The 20,982-nt window shown below is 41.7% G+C and overlaps 1 protein-coding gene across 2 annotated transcripts in view; it reads right to left on the reverse strand.

Moving 5' to 3' along the window:
• CUL4B (cullin 4B) overlaps nt 1-20,732 on the reverse strand; it is a 30,347-nt gene extending 9,615 nt beyond the window's left edge. The window contains exons 1-12 of one of the 2 annotated variants that reach the window (XM_081847941.1): nt 20,241-20,732; nt 18,827-19,426; nt 15,164-15,279; nt 8,366-8,469; nt 7,682-7,751; nt 6,745-6,818; nt 4,991-5,153; nt 4,790-4,879; nt 4,460-4,542; nt 3,864-3,931; nt 1,109-1,227; nt 401-593 (exon numbers count right to left, since the gene is read on the reverse strand). In XM_081847941.1, the coding sequence (XP_081704067.1) occupies nt 401-593; nt 1,109-1,227; nt 3,864-3,931; nt 4,460-4,542; nt 4,790-4,879; nt 4,991-5,153; nt 6,745-6,818; nt 7,682-7,751; nt 8,366-8,469; nt 15,164-15,279; nt 18,827-19,426; nt 20,241-20,442 (1,882 nt within the window). In that variant the 5' untranslated portion in view covers nt 20,443-20,732. The remainder of the gene's footprint in view (nt 1-400; nt 594-1,108; nt 1,228-3,863; nt 3,932-4,459; nt 4,543-4,789; nt 4,880-4,990; nt 5,154-6,744; nt 6,819-7,681; nt 7,752-8,365; nt 8,470-15,163; nt 15,280-18,826; nt 19,427-20,240) is intronic. The other variant, XM_081847940.1, reaches the window with a different exon arrangement.
• Nucleotides 20,733-20,982: the final 250 nt, after the last annotated feature.

The raw sequence follows: 20,982 nt of genomic DNA on the forward strand, positions 1-20,982 counted from the left end.
TGTCCAAGTTGGTTGCTGTCTTCTATCACTTGCCTTTTCTCCAAACTAAAGAGCCTCAAATGTTGTAATCTTTTCTCAAAGGGGAGTTACTTCATCCCCTTGATCATCTTGGTCACCCTTTTCCGAACCCTTTCCGGTTTCACAATATCCTTTTTGAGGCAAGGGAATGAGAATTGTACAGGGCATTCCAAATGTGGTTGCTCCATATATTTGTGTAACGGCACTATAGTATTAGCAGCAGCTTTGTTTTGGATGCCTAATGATTATTAGCATGCAATTCATCTTTTTTACATGGTTCAGCATCTTCACTGAGCTTTCCACTACCATCTTGAGACTATTATTAGTAGGAGTCTTAACAAGTTGAAATAACAAGAAGAAGAAGAAGAAGAAGAACTACCACCTATAAGCTCAGCTGGTTTATTTGGTCTTTTGTTGATGAAGGTCTCAAAGGCTTCTTTCATGGCATTAACAAACTTCTCGTTCTTCAAAAAGCAAATGTCAATTATATGATCAACTTTATCCTTGAAGTCTAGTAGCTCTTGTACCATGGTTTTGTCTTTTTCTGGATTGATTACTATGGTGCTGCCGAATGCCTGCGAAGGAGGAAAGTTATTTATCACACACTTGTGCTGGATGCCACATATAGTTTGAACAAGATCCAGTGCGTAAGGACACACATTGCATGCTTTACACAAAAGCAGTATGCACTAATCAATTTATTGCCTATTTCATTACACCCTGCCCTTTATTCAAGGAGCTCAAGGTGGTGTACGTGGTTCCTACACCCCCATTTAATTACCACAACAACTCAACGAAGCTGGTACAAAGTCAGCCAGGGAAGCTTTATGTTAACCCATGAAGATTTTCAGAATGTTAAGAAAGGGAATGAAATGGATCCAATAGAGATGATGGCTCCTCACTGTGCTCACAACAATGTTGATGCAAACTTGTTCAGCCTATATTTTAGAAAACTTTGGTGACAGCTTAGCCACATGATTAGTCATATATGGCTTATAAACCAAGATTTTGCAGACATCTTTCCCCACCTCAATAAATTTAAGACTTGCTCCTCCAAGTTAACTTTTCGAAATAAGTCACATATTGATACCTTTATATATTCAATCCATTGCTGCAAGAGAGCTTGCACTCCATTTTTCACTCTACTGAACAACTGATACAATAGAGACAAATCCTGAATTCGATTTTCATCCAAAAGGTGATTTAAACCTGCAAGATAAAAATGTGTTACTAATTACTCCAAATGAAACAAATGCAACTGAGAATATTTAAGAAACTACAGGTCTAAAAGGTGGGAGAAGACTGAAAGTGAGACAACAGATGAATTGAGAAACCACATTGGATGAGACAGTTTTCAGAAGTGAAGGTCTTAAATCTATTGCTGAGGCTGCTGCTCCTGCCACATGATTTCTAGTGAAGAATGGGTTTTTTATATTAAAATGGGATAACATTGAAAAAATGGTGGCAAGGAGAATAATAATGTACACCTTCACAAACTCCTAGGATAAAGAATGGGATAAAGCAAAACAAACACTTCCATTCTGTACAGCTAGAGGGAGCCCTTTCAGTGCTTTCACACACCACATAAGAGTAAGCAAAATGTGATTTTAAAAACACCCCCTTTCCCTCCATCAGCTTTGGCACGATAGTGGCAGCATTCCTGGATGTTGCTCTAGAATCTCGTGGACAATGCTTCTGTCTGTATCTCATGCACCCAACTCCCACCAATATGGGTTACAGGCTCTCTGGTAATCCTATGTTAACTGCCCTTCAGGAAAAGCAGATTTCATTCTCTTTGAAAAGCATGGTGTCTTAAGCATAATGACCATTTTAAAAGGCAAGAAAGCAAAACATTTCGTTTATCTCACCTATCCCTTGTCTTCCACTGAAAGTTGACATCCATATTGCCTTGAAACTCTTAATGCTATATAGGGTTGACAAATCTTATCGGACAACCTGTACCCAAACTTTCTCTTTTTCTGTTCCTAGGAATATTATGTTTTCATTCTGAAACACATCTGAAGGCACTACAGTGGCTCCTTACCTGCAATGAGGACAGGACTTGCAAGCAGGGGCGTAGCAAGGGGTGTGTGGTGAATGCAGTCTGCCCTGGGTGCCATCAGGAGGGGGGCGGGTGACAAAATGCTGGCTGAACTCATCTCTGAATTTGTACTTGAGGCGAAGGGCGCACATGCAATTACCTCGAGGAACCGAGTGGGGTTGAGACTGAGTTGCATCAGGCGCTGTCGGCCAGGCCAGGCCCTGCTCTCCCTGGCCATGCTCTGTCCTCGTACAGCTAGGAACTGAGCGGGGTTGAGTTGTATTACATCCCCTTTGCACCTCCATAGCCAGGCCCTGCTCTCCCTACCTGAACATGTGCTGGGATGGGCCCCTGCGATAGAGCGGAGGCAGCAGGGATGCCACAGAGCCCTGCCTGGGGGTGCCACTGCCTGCTCCTCCTATGTGCCCTGCTCTGCGCTTCTGGGGACACTAGCGTCGGTCCAGTAGAGATGGGGAGCCCAATGCCGCCAGCAGCGGGGGGCGGGGCTCAAGGCAAGCAGCAATGGTATATTTGCCTGTTGATGTGACATTCAGACTAAAAATTACCGTATTTTTTGCTCTATGACTCACTTTTTCCCTCCTAAAAAGTAAGGGGAAATGTGTGTGCGTCTTATGGAGCGAATGCAGGCTGCGCAGCTATCCCAGAAGCCAGAACAGCAAGAGGGATTGCTGCTTTCACTGTGCAGTGATCCCTCTTGCTGTTCTGGCTTCTGAGATTCAGAATATTTTTTTTCTTGTTTTCCTCCTCCAAAAACTAGGTGCGTCTTGTGGTCTGGTGCGTCTTATAGAGTGAAAAATACGGTAACTGAAACCCATTCTTTATTACCTTCAACTGGATTTATGACTGGATTGTGAATACACCTTGGCTGGAGTGGTTTAAAGAAGATTGAGTTTGTTTTCAAAGAATTCTTATAGATAAATTGGAATTTTAAAGTTTGGAACAGACTAGAGTACAGGAAAGTACAGGAAGTGGTGTTTCCTGGGAAAGCAGCCTTGACAAAGTGATAAGGTACTGTTGAAAAACTGACTGTTTTGAGAACCAGGGAAGGCAGAGTAAATTATGTGAATTCCACACGGTCCTGAGTATTTTGAGTAGTTAAAAACATATCAAGGAACAAGGTTTGCTTGGAATTGAGGGGACTTTTCTCTGTGGGGAAAGAAGAATTGATTAAGGAAATGAAGGAAATTTGGGATAATTTAGCAGACAAGATTCGAGCCCAAATGGATAAAAATATGGAAATAGTGTCAGAACTGACTACTAAGATAGAACCATTGATAACAGAAGAATTGAATGTCTTGAAGCAAGGAAGGGAGGAAATTAGGAAAAATGGATGAGACTAACATGAAAAAAACTCAGGAGACACATAGGGTAGATATGGATGGTAGGGGCGGGAAGCAGGGAACACTTAAGAATGCCTTGATGGTTGAAAAGAGATTAAAAATACAGTCTCTGAGACAAAGTTAGGGAAAAAACATTTTAGGTGCTTATGCTCACAATGTTAAGTAAATAAAACAGAAAATAACACTTGTGTAAGTATCTTTCCTTTTAATAATTTCAAATGGGGGGGGGGGTTTGACAAAAAAAATTCCACACTGGGTACCACCTGGCCTTGCTTACGCCACTGCTTGCAAGTCATCATTTCGTATACTGTTCAGCTATTTCATGAACTGGGTGGGCAAGAAGGACTTTAGAATCTGATTGGGTCGTTTCTGTTTAGTATAGGGAACTGAAAGCCCTGAAGAAGCAGTAAGAAGAAAGATTTATATGAAGGAAGATAGGTTACCTTTCTGTAGAATGGCTGTTAAATGTTCACCTAGCAGCTGCTTTTCTACAGTAGCAATTAGTGGTTTCCTATAGGAAAAAGTGTTTAGAATTACATTCTTTTTGCTTACCAGTTAACCATTTTCAACCCAACTGGAACACCTAGATGCTTCAAACAATAACATTTCAATTACTTGTTAACAATGTGTTTATGGTCCAGATTGGTGTGGGTGTGGGTGTGTGTGGGTGTGGGTGTGGGTGTGGGTGTGTATAAAAAACTGCTTCTGGTCTCTCCTGTCTTTTATATAAAGCAGATAAATCATCTAGAGCAGAGGTAGCCAATGCAATGCCCTCTCGATGTTGATGAGCTACAACTCTCATCTTTGACAATTTATTCCCAGAACTTGTTTAAGTTTTTCATGGTTTTAATGGTGTCAACGCTTGTCTTTTCTTCTGGAAACTATGTAATTTCTGACAACTGATGTGAGTGTGGCCTTGCTAGACATTATTCTTTATGTCTAGGAAATTAAACCACACTTTGGCAAAAAGAAATGCTGAAACCAGGAGGTCATTTTTAACATGTTTAACACACCAGGTTGAGGGAGTCCCCACACTTACTGAGTGCTTTGATCCAAGTAGGTGATAATCCTGTCTGCTTCTTCTTCCAAGCGTTTGTTGACATGATGGAGGTACTCTGGAACCTGACAGATTGAATAAATTATGGAGAAAAGTTAAATAAGGTGAGAATGGTATATCCTTTATTGGGGGAAAAATGTCTGAGAAACAAATTGGAGGGGCATTATTATATATTGTCGTATTATTGCTGAAATACTTAATTGTAGCCTGTGTCAGCACAGCAAAGCAAGTCTTGGGAGCTACTGTTCTGCCCTCATTAACCAGGAGGTTAATGTCCCCATGGTGCCCATGAGCAATAAGATAATAAAATACCTCTCTTTCTTGCATAAGCCTCTGTCCTTCCGCTGCATATAGGCGATTTGTTTCTTCTAAGAATCTATGTTCAAAAGAATCCTGATAAATCTGTGGAAAACAGAAATGGGTCATTTGCTTAGGATGCTCTCACAACACAACACAACACAACACAACACAACACAAGTACAGGTTCAATGTGATGGGGCATCCCTTGCTTACCTGAAGATCTGAAAGCATGCTGAGAAGGCTGCGAAGAAGGCTCCTGTCAATAGCCTCGCCGCTCCTCTCTCGCTCAACCAACAGAAGGATGCCATCAATGGTCTTGTTTTGGACCTTCTGATCGCTAATTATATGAGTCCTAAACAATTCTAGCCCCATATCCCTGGAAACGAATAAATCATTATAAGGAAGCAGAGACCAACACAGAGAGGCAACTTTGTTCTACATTTATTTTGTCTAAGCGCTCAACTGCAGAAGTAATCTACAGGTATTACTTTCTGAATACAGCACAAGAGAAAGTTAGTTTTTGGCTCTTTCATGCATATATGACCTAACCCAGCAAGCCAGATTCTCATAAAGGGTTCAGAAACTAGTAGTTGACCAGGCCTTAAGTGATCTGTGTAAATGTCCATAGCAAGCTCTTACCCCAAGGGTGGAATGGGCCCATTTTACCTGTACATTTTTCCAAGCACCAAAAAATGTGTGTAAATGCATTTAAGAGGCATGTATTCATATGAATTGGATATACCTACTCATATAACCTGAAATTTGGATAAATACATACATACTAGGAATTCTTCCAGAGTTAAGTTGAGAATGGGATTTAAAAGATTAAAAACAGGCAGTTGGCTGGGGGAGAAAACAAAAGGAGTGCTTCCAGAATTTAATAATAACAAGTTTAATACAAGCAATAATAATAATAACAAGTTTAATACAAGCAATAAATAGGTTGGAAAAAAACTTATAGCTCCTTTCACGAAAGGAGTCCTTCTATAAACGGTATGATAAATTGAGGTCCAACCTAATGTGCACCACTTATAACACTGATACTGCACTGGGAACACAAGGCTCTAAACCAAACTCTGACACATTTTGTTCCTGTAAAAGTCACTGAGGAGATTTTTAAATAAGTACACAGACAATGAGTAGAGCTCTGGAGGGCATAACCCAAAGGTCTGCATTTTGTTAAGCATGCTTAACTACATGGTTAAAAACAAAAACAAGCAGTCAATTGTTCCAGGCTAGCAGCATTCTACTTTTGCATCACCTGTTTTAAAATTTCAAGACTAAATTGCTATTTGCTTTTGCCACTGGCCCGTTTCATAGTAAAGCATAATTAATGGTTTACCATGAATGCGTCAACCTGGATTGTTTTGCTTCTCACTGTGAGCGTGCAGAGGAAACAAACCATGATAACACCTGCTTGGCATTATACCTGAACCAGGAATTGTTGTGCTCACGCAAACAGTGATTGAAAAACCAGGAACAAAAGAAACAATGCTAATTGTTCTTTGTTTCTCCACAGTGCTGGTGGAGAGGCAAGACGCAGGCATAAATGGCTTGTGTACGGCTTATTGTAATGTTTGAACACGGTACCAGAAGACACGAGACCCTTTTGCCAAGCTGGTTCTTGGTGGCTCAATTGTTCCCAACATGTAGCACTGCTGCCATTCTTGGTATCCAAACAATATGCACAGTGACCTCGTTCACCGTTCTGGAGCTAGTTGATACTTTCCAAATATGAAATTGGTTTAGCTTAACTTTAGCTTTAAACTGCCACACACACCCCTTGTGAAAATATGGGTGGTCAGGATAGCAAAGAAAACATATATACCAGCCATGCTACAAAGATTCTCTATTCACAGTCAGTTCACTGTGACTCTCAATCACAATGGAAGGGAAGAAAAACTGAATCTATATTTTTGACAAAGCATTTGGAAGTCTAAAATCAATACTTCTCTTTTCATTCTCACCAAATTGATGGCAGCATTGAATTTTGAAGAACGTATGTTCGATCCAGGAACAAAAAGATACTTCTAATCATTATCTGTAAGGGGGAGGGTGAAAAAATCAAGCCATAAACATTTTGACATAAAGCAAGATCATTCTTGTGCCCTGATCCTAAACATGATTACTTGGTTGGAAAGGCCACCAATTTTAACAGGCCTTGCTTCCAAATATGCTTTATTGACTGCAACTTTAGAAAGTCAAACATATTAACTGACCGACTCCTCCCTCTTGCTTTACCATGTTCCTTAAGATGAATGGTGCACATCCTCTTACTTGCCCCATTAATGTGCAGGTTTCCACAACCAGGACAGGGTAAGAGACACTGAAAAGCTGCTGCACTTCCTGTCACCTAGGGAAACTTCATTCCCTCCAGAGACTGAAGTGAGGGCACATTTTAATCTAATTCTTCATATAATATTCTGATGAAATACTTCTTTAAGCAGGTTTTATGGCGCTGCCCTTTTAAAATTGCTGAGGCGCATTGCAAAAAGGGTTACCTTCCTAAGGGACTCCTAAAAATTATGCAGCTTAATGTACCAGATTTGAAGTAACAGAAACTGTCACCAAGAGTTGAGAACTGAATGCCTAGATGTCAGGACACAAAAGCAATACAACAAAAATAGGTCCTAAATATATAATTGCTTGCATCATTTCCTAATATTGGTATAAAACAAAAAGTTCTATTTGCCTAAATATCTGTGAGCAGAAAGCACTTCTCTCTCTGCACAGCTAATGATCTCCCCTGCCTCCACATCTATCTGTGACCCCTGGAAAGCTACTCAAGATGGTTCCTGTTCCAACTGGCAAGGCAGTTTTCAGGAAGTTGCAGGTGTTCGTGGGGGGAAACCATCTGGGATCCAAGTTCACAAAAGTATTATTTGGAAGCAAAACAAGCCTTACCATTTGTCTGCAGTGGTCTTGCCAACATTTGTCTATTTTCTTGAGAAAAAGAACACTGTCCAATGAATCCATGATGAAGGAGTTAAGAAATTTAACACAACAACTGGGACAACACCAATGCCTGATGACATTGTTCTTCTGCGTCATCGCTGGAAAACTCAATAGAAACAAAAGAAACTCCCAGCCCAATTTTAAAGCCTTTGTTTTAGGCTAGGATGTGATCATGAAAAAAATGTTTATTTAAAATCAGCTAAAGGCCAAGAGACCACCATTCTAATTTAATGGGCCACTATGTTAATCAAACACTTGTGATGACACAATTCCATTGAACTCAATAGCTTTAAAATTATGAAAGAACTTATCTTATCTTTCAAGTTAGGTGTCCACATTTGATAATACCCATATTCAAAGCATTGTGATCTAGTAATATCATAAGCATATACACAGCCTCAGAGGATATGAGACCAAATCTTACCTACTTCCCAGTACTTATTGTTTCAAAAGACTCTATCCTAGACACTAAACTGATTTTTAAGACTCCAAGGATGTAAATATCCACCCTGAAGTTTGACAGGGAAGATGCTCAGAGGGAAACACAGAAGAACACAGATGTGTGTATGTATCTGGATTTCAGGCATTATAAAAATGAAGTCCACAAGCAGACTTACTACACAAAAAGGATATTCTCTGAACTGATGGATCTGTGCTTTGATATGGTCTTCACAAATCTGTCTTAACTGCTTGTACAAATTTGCAGAAATCTTATATGAGCAGAGATTTTCAACAGCCTAAAAAAAGGAAAAGGAGGACACATGAAAAAAAACTCCACCAACATTTGCAAGACTCCATCTACAATTCGTAACTTTTTCTGTACATGCCAGCTCTCAGAAAAACACAAGTCAAAATGATTCTTCCCAGCGAGTTTTAAAAAAACATGCCTATCCGATGTGGGGGCATCACTAGACAATTAGAGATCAAAGTTAAGGGTGGTATTCAAAACTAGACCTACTTTGATTAGACCCAATTAAATGAATACAGTATGACTAACCCACAAGAGTGGCTTTTCAGGAGATGCCAAGAACTACAATGGGCGTGGGAAATCCCCAGTATGTGAATGGAAGTCTGCTCACAGGTCTCAAGTCATTTGCAGTCTTTGGATACTTTCTGCATATACACTACTCACTTAAAATGGGACCCCAAAGATCTGGCTCTCAATTTTGCTGTTAGTTCACAGAACAAAAATACATGCCAGAATGCACTGCAGTTGCATTCATACTCCCCTAGGCTGAGTGCCTTTCAGCTGACTGAGCTCATTTAATATAACTACAGTAACACCGTGAAGAAGAAAATGGAAGAAAACAATGGAATATCAGACTAGCAAATAAGCAACATTTTAGACAAAGAACTCTGACACTTAAAGGACATGCAGCCCAAACAGGACCCAGTGATGAAGACTGCATAACCTTAATTTTGCTTAGCAAAGATTCACAATTATAGTTCAAACATAAAATTATTTGTACGCTACTCTAAAACCAACGCTGCAATTTTAAGAACATTTACTAGTAAGTAAACTGCATTTTGAGGGACGCGGGTGGCACTATGGGTTAAACCACAGAGCCTAGGACTTGCCGATCAGAAGGTCAGCGGTTTGAATTTCCGCGACGGGGTGACCTCCCGTTGCTCAGTCCCTGCTCCTGCCAACCTAGCAGTTCGAAAGCACATCAAAGTGCAAGTAGATAAATAGGTACCGCTCTGGTGGGAAGGTAAACGGCGTTTCTGTGCCCTGCTCTGGTTCGCCAGAAGCGGTTTAGTCATGCTGGCCACATGACCCGGAAGCTGTACGCTGGCTCCCTCGGCCAGTAAAGTGAGATGAGCGCCGCAACCCCAGAGTCAGTCACGACTGGACCTAATGGTCAAGGGTCCCTTCACCTTTACTTAAACTGCATTTTCCGCAACGGAATTTACTTCAAAGTAAATATGGTTATGCTTCCATGCAACAAATATCTGCTGGGTGTTACTATTGAAGCCTGCTAGAATTTACTGTTTTACTGGCTGTTGAAACCACAAGGAATATATTTGTTGTGTTTTATTTTAGGTGCTGTATTTTAAAATTATTCAAATGTCATTTCAGTTGTTTGCTGGTATATGGAGACAATACTCATCAAATAAGAACACAAAGCACTTATGAACACTTCAACTACACTATGTAAATACTACAAGAAGCCTTGAAACACACTGAAACATGAACATGTGACCCTCCAGATGTTGGACTTCATCCACATCAGCATGGCCAATGGTCAGGGATTATGGATCAGATAATCCCTTTGTTAGCCTTAAAGGCTAGCAAATTTATTGTGGCATAATCTTTTGTGGACCAGAAATATTATACCATAATACATTTTCAAGCCTTCAAGAGTCTACAAGATTCTTTTGTTTTGCTGCAACAGTAATATAGCTACCTCTGTGAACATTGTCTATAAATGCTAAGTACCCTCATCAACTAAAACAAAGTCTATGTACATGTTAGTTGTATTTGCTCATATTAATTCTAACCTCTCGCCCTCTCCATGTTAAAGCATAGTTATTGTAAGGACTTCAGGACAGAAATCTTTCTTTTGTTTATGTCACTTGTTCCCTTCTTCTGCAAAAGCACCAGGTCTACTGATGAAGAAGTTTAAATAAATTATTATGGACTAAATTCAGACAAATCTTGGAAAAGGAGATCCAAATTTATTCACTAATCTGAAATTTAGCACATTTGAGAGAAGGGGACTGGTATGAATAAGTTCACCTCAAAGCTCTACTAAGGGGGTTTGAAGAAGTGGGAGACTCAAATAATCTAGTGTTGCTTTACAAAGATTTTTGCCAGCAGGGGAAGTAGTGCACTAAGGAGTATATTGCTGATCAAAACAATACTCGTAAGAATCTTTTTGAGGAATGTGGGAGAAAAATATCTTGTTCTGTGGCATACATAATCATGCATTAAAATGCACATTTGGAATTGGCTACATTTACCGGGCAGCTGCTCTTTAGCAGAAGTTTTATCAAGTATTCACATCACCAGCAACTTATATTACTATTTTTTAACACATGTTAAAAATAGATGCAAACGAATAGTGTCAATAGAAAATACAGTTACTTTGCTGTAAAAATATCTGGTGCTAGCTGAGAGATCACTTTGAACACATACTAGAGAGGGGTCCCCTAAGGCCTTAACCTTAGGAGGCTGACAGATTTCCACAGAACATACATATAAAAATATACTAGGATATCTTACCCTAAGATGTCAGAAGTACTGGTTGAAAACATGCAAGTTTATCCCCAAATAACCCTTAAATGAGCTTTTCACTATCTTCCACAAGGCTCGTCTATGGAATGTGTTAGAAAGAGCGGTTATCTAGTCCAAGCCCCTCTTCAGCGAAGGATCTACAATACAAGATGAAACTCCTGCATCTCTAACAGATGACCACCCAATTCTTGCCTTAAAAACTCCAGCAAAAGGAGACCTGCTACCTCCGGAGGTAGTCAATTACTCTGCTAAATAACCATTATTTCCTAATGTACAGCTAAGAAGCGGAGCTCATTACACAGGCTCTGCTGTGACACACTGACTAGACCCATCAAGCCTCCTCTCCCTAAACTGTCTTCTGGGGGAAGCCATTCCACCAGACTGCCTCAATGGGAGAGTAAGCAGGGTCAGTCCATTGGCTCTGCTGGAAGCCCAGCATCAGGCACCATCTGCCTCTGAACTGTGCCGACAGGTATATAGGAAAAACAGTCTAGAAATTGGTGCCAGAGTTTTTATTTTTATTTTCCTCTTCCATCCTTTCCCCCTTGTGTGTTGTGGGGTTTGTTTGGTTGTTTTCTCAGATTGTAAACCTGTAGGTAAAGAGTGTCTTGTTTTGATTTTATGTAAGTCATTTTAGAGGCCTTTTTGGCTAAAGAGCAGGGTACAAATGCTATAAATAAATAATAAAGCAGAATGCCAATTGAATGCTTTGATAATTAATTCTCAGTAATTGCTGTGTGCCAGAAAGCACAATGCATTAACATTATCAATAACGTAGCAAGACACCCTTCTCAAAGTAAGAGGTAAGAGAAACATGGAGATAAGCCACAAGACAATTTGCGTGGTATGCCTACAACTCAATTTCTAGTTACTATTTCTTTTAAGGGACTCCCAAGGAGAAAAGATGTTGAAGGTTCTCCCATCAGCCGCAAAGCTTGGAATATATGTTAATCAACCTAGTACAGTATTCTACCTATGTGAATTCAAGAGTTGACACAGTTTTCGTAGGCCACGTAGTCCCATTCCCTGCTTGAGGCAGAAAATCCAGAGGAACATAGGTAGCAGTCTTGTATATAGTGAGATCACTGGCCCATCCAGCACAGTAGCATCTACACTGACTGGCAGCATTCTCTCCCAACCCTGTTGGAAGATGCTGGCCTGCCCAGCCAGTGCCTGCAGGGTTTCAACAATGGAAAGCCTATCTTGTAATTGGTTCTATGGTTGAATTTATCCAACCATTAAGATGTTTCTCCGAATGTTCAACCAAAATCTACCTTCTTGTAACTTAAGCCAATTAAATCTAGTTTTGTCTTCTGAGGCCAGAGAGATTCCCACAAGCCAATTAGAACAACAGCTCTTAGAAGCAAGGGCTGCCTGCTCAAGGCCATTCCAACTCCAACTATGCAACTGTAAAATTTGGACTTTACTCCATTTGAAAGTTATGTCAGGAGACGTATGTGTATCAAATTTGTATCACAAATAATAGGACTTATTCGTATGTTACTGTGTTAGCATTTTCTGTATTTTGCACTATACATTGTTTTACATTTTCTGGCTTTTATTGCTTTTATCTGCTGTATCTAATCTTGTAACTCACTTTGAGAACTTTGTGGGTAAAAAACTAGTTAAAAAAATATTAATAATAATAACTGAGTGTTGTTTTTATATTTTAAATGTTAGGAACTTTTGTCCTAAACAGCGATGCAACAAGAAGCACTCTAACAAGATTCTTCCCACCCCCCATTTTAAAATAGCAACATCAAATAGCCAATGTTTTCAGTCATTATTTTTCAGTCTTTTGATTATACTATCCTATGGAATAATGTTCACTTCTTAATAGTGATAATAGTGATAATTTAAGAAACAATTCAACACCCCCCTTGGATAAAAAGTACACTTAACAAGTGATATCCAAATAGTAGTTTCAAAGATTCAAAATCCTACACAGTTATTAACCGGAATAGCTACAGAATACTCTACATTAAGAAGACCTTTGAAAGACAGGTATTGAACAAACTGAATACAAACTGCATGCAGATTAAGAATCTTTGCTTTGACATTCACAAAACCCAAAGTAAAGGTTATCTTTCCAAAAATCAGTGAAGATGCAAAGTAATTCCATAGAAGCACACATAATCAGATTATAAAGTCTTAAGCAAAGGCTTAGTGGGTCTGTGAAATACTGTGGTTCTACAGAAAACTCAACAGTTAACTGGCAAAACTAAAGTGAGAGAGAAAAAACATGCATTCAAAATAATATAGGAACAGATAGGGAAGAAGGGATGGTAAGTGATAAAGAAGATGAGGTAATCCTGTAAAATATACAAGAAAATGATACAAATGCTTAACTCTGCATATACCGTATTTTTCACTCTTTAGGACACACTTTTCCTCCAAAAATTAAGGGAAAATGTGTGTGCGTCCTATGGAGAGAATGCAGGCTCCTTGGCTTCAGCGATAGCAACGTGAAGCCTCCAAAGTACAGAGGGAGCGCTCCCTCCGTGCTCCAGAGGCTTCGGGTTCCTTATGCTGAAGCTGGGAGAGCAAGACTCCGCCTGAAGCCTCCGGAGCGCAGCGGGTTCCTTTTGCTGAAGCCAGGAGAGTAAGACTCTCCTGGCTTCAGGAGAGGGAGAGCTGCGCAGCGCCCCTTCAGCGAAGCGGGAGGAGAAATGGAAGGAGCTCCGTTTCTCCTGCCGCTTCGCTGAAGGGGCGCTGAGCAGAGAGGGGGATTTTTTTTTCTTGTTCTCCCCCTCTAAAACAAGGTGTGTCCTATAGAGCGAAAAATATGGTAAATGCTGCTTCTTTAAGGTAAGGGAATCTGTTACTTTTAAGGCAACAAAGAAAAGAATATACCAAGCATTTGTAGTAAAAGGGACTACTGAAGTTATGTCTTTTGATATCTTAAGTGTGCTTCCTATAAAAACAAGCAAAATCCCAGGTGTTCAAGTATTTGAGGCTGGAGTTTGAAACATTTCATCATTGCTTCCTGCTTCTCTAGAAGTAGGTAAATACCAAATAAAAAAGTCAGTAAGCAACTTAAGTTCCCCACTTTTAGCGATACTGTAACTTGGATCTACTTATGACAACTTGCCTTTCTAGCTTTTTCAGATTACTTTAACTTTACTCATTTGAAGAGTAAACTAATGGTAGTATACTAATTTACATTCCCACTAGCATTAAAAGTATTTTGAGTGCTGCAGAGAGGTGGATGACCTCATATTTCTGCAAGCACCAACAATTCCTCTTAATGTTTTATGGTATTTTTTATGTTCTATTATATGTGCCGAACACCATCTTGATACAGTGGTACCTCGGGTTACATATGCTTCAGGTTACAGACTCCGCTAACCCAGAAATATTACCTCAGGTTAAGAACTTTGCCTCAGGATGAGAACAGAAATCGTGCTCCGGCAGCGCGGCAGCAGGAGGCCCCATAAGCTAAAGTGGTGCTTCAGGTTAAGAACAGTTTCAGGTTAAGAATGGACCTCCGGAACGAATTAAGTACTTAACCCGAGGTACCACTGTATTTTAAACAAGTGTGCAATATATAATATATACATATATTACTAATAAATATCAAAAAACTGGGGAAGTTCTACTTCAATTTCATGTTAAAAGAGCCTCCCTGCCTGCAATGTTTCAGCCTCACATAGGTCTGTGTCAGCACACTAGGAACAAGAAACAAACTGAGATGGAAGTTGTCGTCCCAGCAATAAGCAGAACCTTTGTTTCCCTGTGAAGCTTATCATCCTATCTATCCAGAGAATCTTTGGTCACGCCAGCATAGTACTCCTGAAGATGTACTTCAAACTGTAGTTTGTCCCTCTCTGAAGTGCCGGACACCTAAAATTGTGACCAGTCTTCACTGTTTTGTTGAAGAGCCACTACAAATTCTAGAGTGCCTGAGCCATAGTGAATGTACCAGAAAAAAGCAATTCAGATGAACATCTGAATATTTTACTGTGTTGGTGGAAAAAGTATATCTGGCTTGATGAATTTGTGAAGGAGCTCTCGTTAGTTTTCTGAAGTACCATCAGTCCAACCTGGTCTTCACTGAGTAATTATGGGTCCTTATCCACACTTCAAACCCAGATAGTTTGAGGCCCTAGAAAGTGGGCTAAAAACCTCAGGGATGTTTACAGTCTAGTACGGCTTTACCTATGTTATTGAATGCTACAAGTTTTGACACTTACCTGATAGAGCTCTTCTAAGTTGTACTTAATTGAAGTACTGTTCTGAATAGCTTCTACAGCTTCCTTCAGTTTTTGCCAGGTTTCATCTGTGTAATTTTCAGGCAGTTTAGGTTTATCTGCAAGATATTAAAAATTAGTGTCTTTTACAGCAAATATATAATTTAAGAACATAAGAACAGCCTTTCTGGAGCAGACCAAAGGCGATTTAGTGAGCTTTCAATAGTGACCCACAAGATTTACTTCTTTGTCAAAACTCATAATCAAGGAAGCATTTGTACTTATGCTTACATACAAATAATCCCTCTAGGAGATGCTCAACATACCAGTTTCTGCCCCATCAGTAGCCAGGTCACAATAGTGACTTGCAAGTAAACAAATGAAAACTAGACATTGTCTCTGAACAATACAGATCTCTGCTAAACTGACCCATCAGAATGGTGAAATGGTTGAATTCGGGATGAGTCAAATGGATTGCGGGATGCGGGTGGCGCTGTGGGTTAAACCACAGAGCCTAGGACTTGCCGATCAGAAGGTCGGCGGTTTGAATCCCTGCGATGGGGTGAGCTCCTGTTGCTCGGTCCCTGCTCCTAACAGTTTGAAAGCACGTCAAAGTGCAAGCAGATAAATAGGTACCCACTCCAGCGTTTCCATGCTCTGCTCTGGTTCGCCAGAATCGGCTTAGTCATGCTGGCCACATGACCCAGAAGCTGTACGCCAGCTCCCTCGGCCAATAAAGTGAGATGAGCACCGCAACCCCAGAGTCGGCCACGACTGGACCTAATGGTCAGGGGTTCCTTTACCTTTACCAAATGGATTGCAGATCATGGGGACTTTGCTACTGAACTTGACAGTTCTATTAAGCAATAGTTGACCAGTACAAAACTAGATTGCCTTCGATTGCCTATCCCTGCTCCCGTAATTCAGAACTAAAAAGCATTTATGTTTTAAAAAATCAGCTGCTGTAATGTATTGTGTGCAAAGCTTTCTTGATTATTTTTCAGAATCTTCAGTATACAGACAATGCCTGTCTCATGAAACGGAAATATCACAAGGAGCACAAGTATTCCAATATGCAAGTCTTCAAGGCAGGATTCAAGGTACTGGCTTTTATCTTACCACGTTCTAAATACTATATCCTACTTACGAAGTAGATAAGATTCATTCCTCATGTGCTGCTAGTTTCATGGATCAATTTTAAAATGCCCCCTTAAGCATATCATTTGTATGGAGTTTGAAAACCAAGCCATACAAATGTTCTTATTGACTTAGCATCATTTCAACATAATGTAAGATCAAACTGATTAGTAGCCAGGGCTACTAATAAGCAGCTCTTGAGGAACTGTGCATATTCCTCATGTGGTGTGGCTTGAACATCAGATTTGCAGTACAGTTTATATGCTAGCAGATGATGTTCCCTTTCTAGATCTACCATTTCAGCTGAAGATGTATTCCTATCCTCATCCACAGACATTTCTACACTCTTCAATTGTGGCAAGAATAGTATATATACAGCAAGGAAAGGAAAAGAAATACAGATTCTTCACAATACATACATGCTTGGTACCATTAATTTGTCAGTGAGGCATTTGCCCAAAAGAAGCATAAAAAGAGTCAAATGGATGCTCAGTGAGAACTGGACTTGTATACGAGTCAGGAAATGGAAATGCAAGATTCACATTTACCAGTCAGAAGCAAAGAAATGAGTGGAAAGTGTCTGGGAAAGGCAAACACGGTTTAACAAAAGACAGCTTGACCTGCATGTTAAGGGTAGACAAACAGGAATGTGTGTATGGTGGTGAGGCCAAAATTATAAAAATATTTTTTATAATTACAAAAATAAGGACCATCTGTATTGTTTTTCTTTTATAGAGTGATGGAAGGTACTTAGAAGTAAGAAACAGCCAATATACTCTATCATTTCCTGAAGTAAGATACTTCCTTTAAAAAAGCAAGTTAATTAACTTGATTAGAAAGCAGAAATGTTTTGAGACAGATATTTAAAAACAAAATATATTTTTTCAGAGACATAACGAAGCTCTTCAAAGCCAGAGATTAATACATCAAAGCCTGCTTTATCATTCTTGGTATGTGTATATCCATAAACTCCCCCCCCCCCCACGCATACAGATATCAAAATTCACTAGAGAATGTTATATCCACCATTCACCCTAAGGTGGGTTGCAGCAGTTGCAACATAATATTAGAAACATTTTTTTAAAAAAACTAACAACAGACTTAAGGTTGGTACATCAGGTCCCCCATGGCTTTTTTGTCTTTTTACTGCAACAAATTAACAAATTAACCCCATTTGAAGTTACAGTACCTAACTTTGAGACTTTTGGTTAAAAATGGGCAATCTTCCCACTGCTCAGATCTACTATTTTTATTAGACTCCCAAGATCTGCCAACCAGCGACAAGTGCAAAAGATTTGCAGTTAGAATTAAAGAGCAGGGTGCCTCTGAGCACATTATGAGCATAGGAATTTCTTTTCAGAACCAGAACCAAACAGAACTCATTCTATCTAAGGAGTGCTACAACCCTAATTTAACACCCACATTACATGCTGCTTTAAAAACCTGAGTGTCCAGGCAAAATTCTTTGGCTTCCTCTCATTTTCCATCTAGCCTCCTCCATGTAATAAATATATGTATGTGGATTACAAGAATAATTTTAAGCTTTTTACTTGGGACTCAACCAAACATTAGAGGGAATATTTGACAGGTTCTCAAACTATGGAGACACACATGCCTCGAGAAAATACAAAATTCCAGAAATGATAGGATCCTCTCATTTCCTTCCCTACCACCCAAGATGAATGTCTCTGGCAAACAACTGTACAGGATTCACATTATATTTGTGGAAATGATTGTAGTATCCCTACAATTTTATCCTAAACTGACTGAGGAATAAGGAAAGGATGAAATAGCTACTACCTCATTCTAATGAAAACTCCCAGTGTATGATTTTAGGAGGTCAAGGATGCTCTGCCCTGTTCTGTACCAGCACTGCATACTAGTACTTCAGAGCAGGGATCCACACATGCAGCTGCAGGAAATAGCATAAAACTTTGTTTAAAAATCTCTAAACACATGATTATGGAAAAGAGCTGTAATTTCACAAACATGTTTAAGAAACAGAAGCATATGCATCAATCTAAGTTTTTCTAAGCTGCAACTTAAAAATAGTCTGTCTTCAATATTCTATCTTTTTGTCATACTTTTAAAAGCTTCACATTCCATTTAATTCGAGAACTGCAGCAAGAAAGGGGAAACCGGAGCATGGATGTATAGTGAAGAGCTGGGGATATGTTGAGGGGGACTGGTTTCATTTTTAGAGCCTTTGGAGAAGGAATGAAAAATTCCTGTCCCTCCCCTCTGCAAAGACCAATTACAGGGAGAGTTAACTCCACAAAACATATCTTTTTCAAACCAGCTATATGAATGAACACCTGACGCTTTTTCTGTTTGGCAAAAAAGAAAGCACTACACTTGGGGATAAAATTGTAATGGATCCCTGGTAAGTGGTCTGGTTTCCTCTAACAAGGGATTCCGTGGCAGAGTGGTGAATATGATCCCACACACCAAAGATTTCTGCAAAGTACGTGCCATCCTTCTTTATGTAGATACACATTTCAGAGATAAGGAATGAAATAACCATGTTACCTTTAAAGTTCTTGATCACTAACTTCTTGGCTGACCCAGGTTTACTGTTGGCAAAACTGGAGACAGTGGAAGAGGCAGCTTTGGTCAGGCCATTTGCGTGGTGTCCCACAGCTGAGGAAATTAAGAGGCTTTTGTTTTTGAACTGCTGCTGCTGGTGGTGCTGCTGAGAAGAGGCAGCAGGTGACGAGGAGGAAGAGGAGGAGGAAGACTCTTCAGCCATCTTCGCATCAAGTCCAAAATAATCCAAGGAGTCCTCAAAGCGCAACTTCTTCTGCAGGTAATGGTTGGAAGAGGCAACTCCTGATGAGGAGGAACAGGAGGCAGAGGTGGCAGGGGTGGTGGTGGTGGTGATGGTCGTGGTAGTAGTAGTAGCAATAGAGGATGTGGAAGAGTTATTTCTGGGAAGAACGGAGGAGCAGGAGGTGATGGATTCAACCTCTTCTCTATCAGTGCTGCTGCTATTACTATTTAGCTTTCTTTTCTTGGAAGAAGACGAGGCGCCACCGCCGCCACCACTGCTGCTGCTGCTGCTACTACTACCATCAGTGGCAGGTCTGACCTCCTGAGCTGCTGCTGCTGAGGGGTTGGGGGAAGTGAAACCTGTGGGAAACATGAACACCACAGAGGTGAGCAGGCTGAAGGGCATCAAATCCTTCTGGTGGGACAGGTAGGAAGAGCAAGTCGCGGAAGATCTCTGCCTCGTCTGTCCAGGCAGAACAAGTGCCTCCTTGCCAGCCGGTTCGCTTCTCTTCTCTTCCCTCTCAGGAGGAAAGGAAGCCCTTGCCGGCCTTCCCTTCACCCCTTCTCGCTCGGATCGATCTCTCAGAAAAGGCGTCTGGCTCCCCGAGAGGGGAAGGGCAGCTCCGCCTGGCCACCTTGCCCCGGACTCCCGCGGACCTCTGCCTCTGCCCGTCCCCTCACTTTCTCAGCTCCCGGAGGCGGCCAGGGTCCCCTCCACTCTCTGCCTCGCTCCTTTCCCCGAGATCACCTCTCTCCCGAGGAGGGGCGGAGAGGGGAGCCGGGCTCCCTTTCCCGCTCCCTCTCCCTCTCGCTTCCCCGCCACCTCCTTCGCGGCCGGGAGAGGGGGAAACGAACAAGGGAGGCCGCCGCGCCGCTTATTATTGTCAATACTATAGGCACAAGAGGCAGGGAGCCCAAAACATGGCGGTACATCCGGCCGCTCGGCATGCTGGGAGACCAACCCCGCCCGGAAGCTCCGAAAGAGGCGGCTGAGGGGGCTCTTCGGCAAGGGGAACTCGCGCTCCGTGTGTGCGGAGCCCGCGGGGGGGGGGCAGTCCCGAACACCCTGCCCCATTTCTCTCACTCACCCGCTCGCCCCCGACCAGGCCCCGCGCCCCAACGTCCCCCCCCCCGGCCACCTGGCACCCGCTTTTCCTCCTGCCCTCTGACCTACCGGAAGTGCTCATGTTGCCGGGCGGCTGCTGCTGCTGCTGCTGGTGGTGCTGCTGGCGGCGGCGGCGGCGGCGTCGCTGACGGCGCTGGGGGCGCGAGTCCTTCTCGTGCCCAGGCGGGGTGGTTGGGGAGTCCCGCGCTCCAGGCTCTGGTGATGTTTCTTCGCGGGAAGAGGCGGGGTTGCCGCCTCCGGAGTGCTGCATCTCCCCGGCGAAGTGTGTCGGCTGGTCTCCCGAACCACGCCGCTTGCCCTGGTCCTGGTTCTTGCTGCTTGCAGCAACTCTTCGTCCTCCTGGTCTTGGTCCTTCCTTGGCCTCGCCTTCCCAGCGCCCCAAACCCTCTGGCTTCCTTGGCTTCGGAGTTGCCTCGCGCACACGCGAGCGGAGGAGCTGGAGCTCCTTGAGAAACAACCTCTCCGTCTCACCACTCTCTCCTCTCTGCCTTTTTGCAGGGGAAAGGGTGAGGAGGCGCGTGTCCCACCCCCTTTATTTCCTGGACAGAAATTGGTTGAGGGGATGGTCCCGGTTCCCGCCACGCCTCCATGCTTTCTTTTTTTTTTATTGCAGTTGAGGAGCGACGTGAAGTGCGCCTCCACTTTTCACCTACATTTTTAAAAATATAATAAAATAATAAATGCACATAGCATCATCCTGAGCAGGACGAGTGGGAAGTTGGACTTGGTAGATAGTTTCGTCCTCCTTGCTGGCTTGCGTTTTTTTATAATTATCAGCCTGAAGTACAGA

Source organism: Podarcis erhardii (genome assembly GCF_964252035.2).
Source record: "Podarcis erhardii genome assembly, chromosome: Z".
NCBI classification, from domain to species: Eukaryota; Metazoa; Chordata; class Lepidosauria; order Squamata; family Lacertidae; genus Podarcis; species Podarcis erhardii.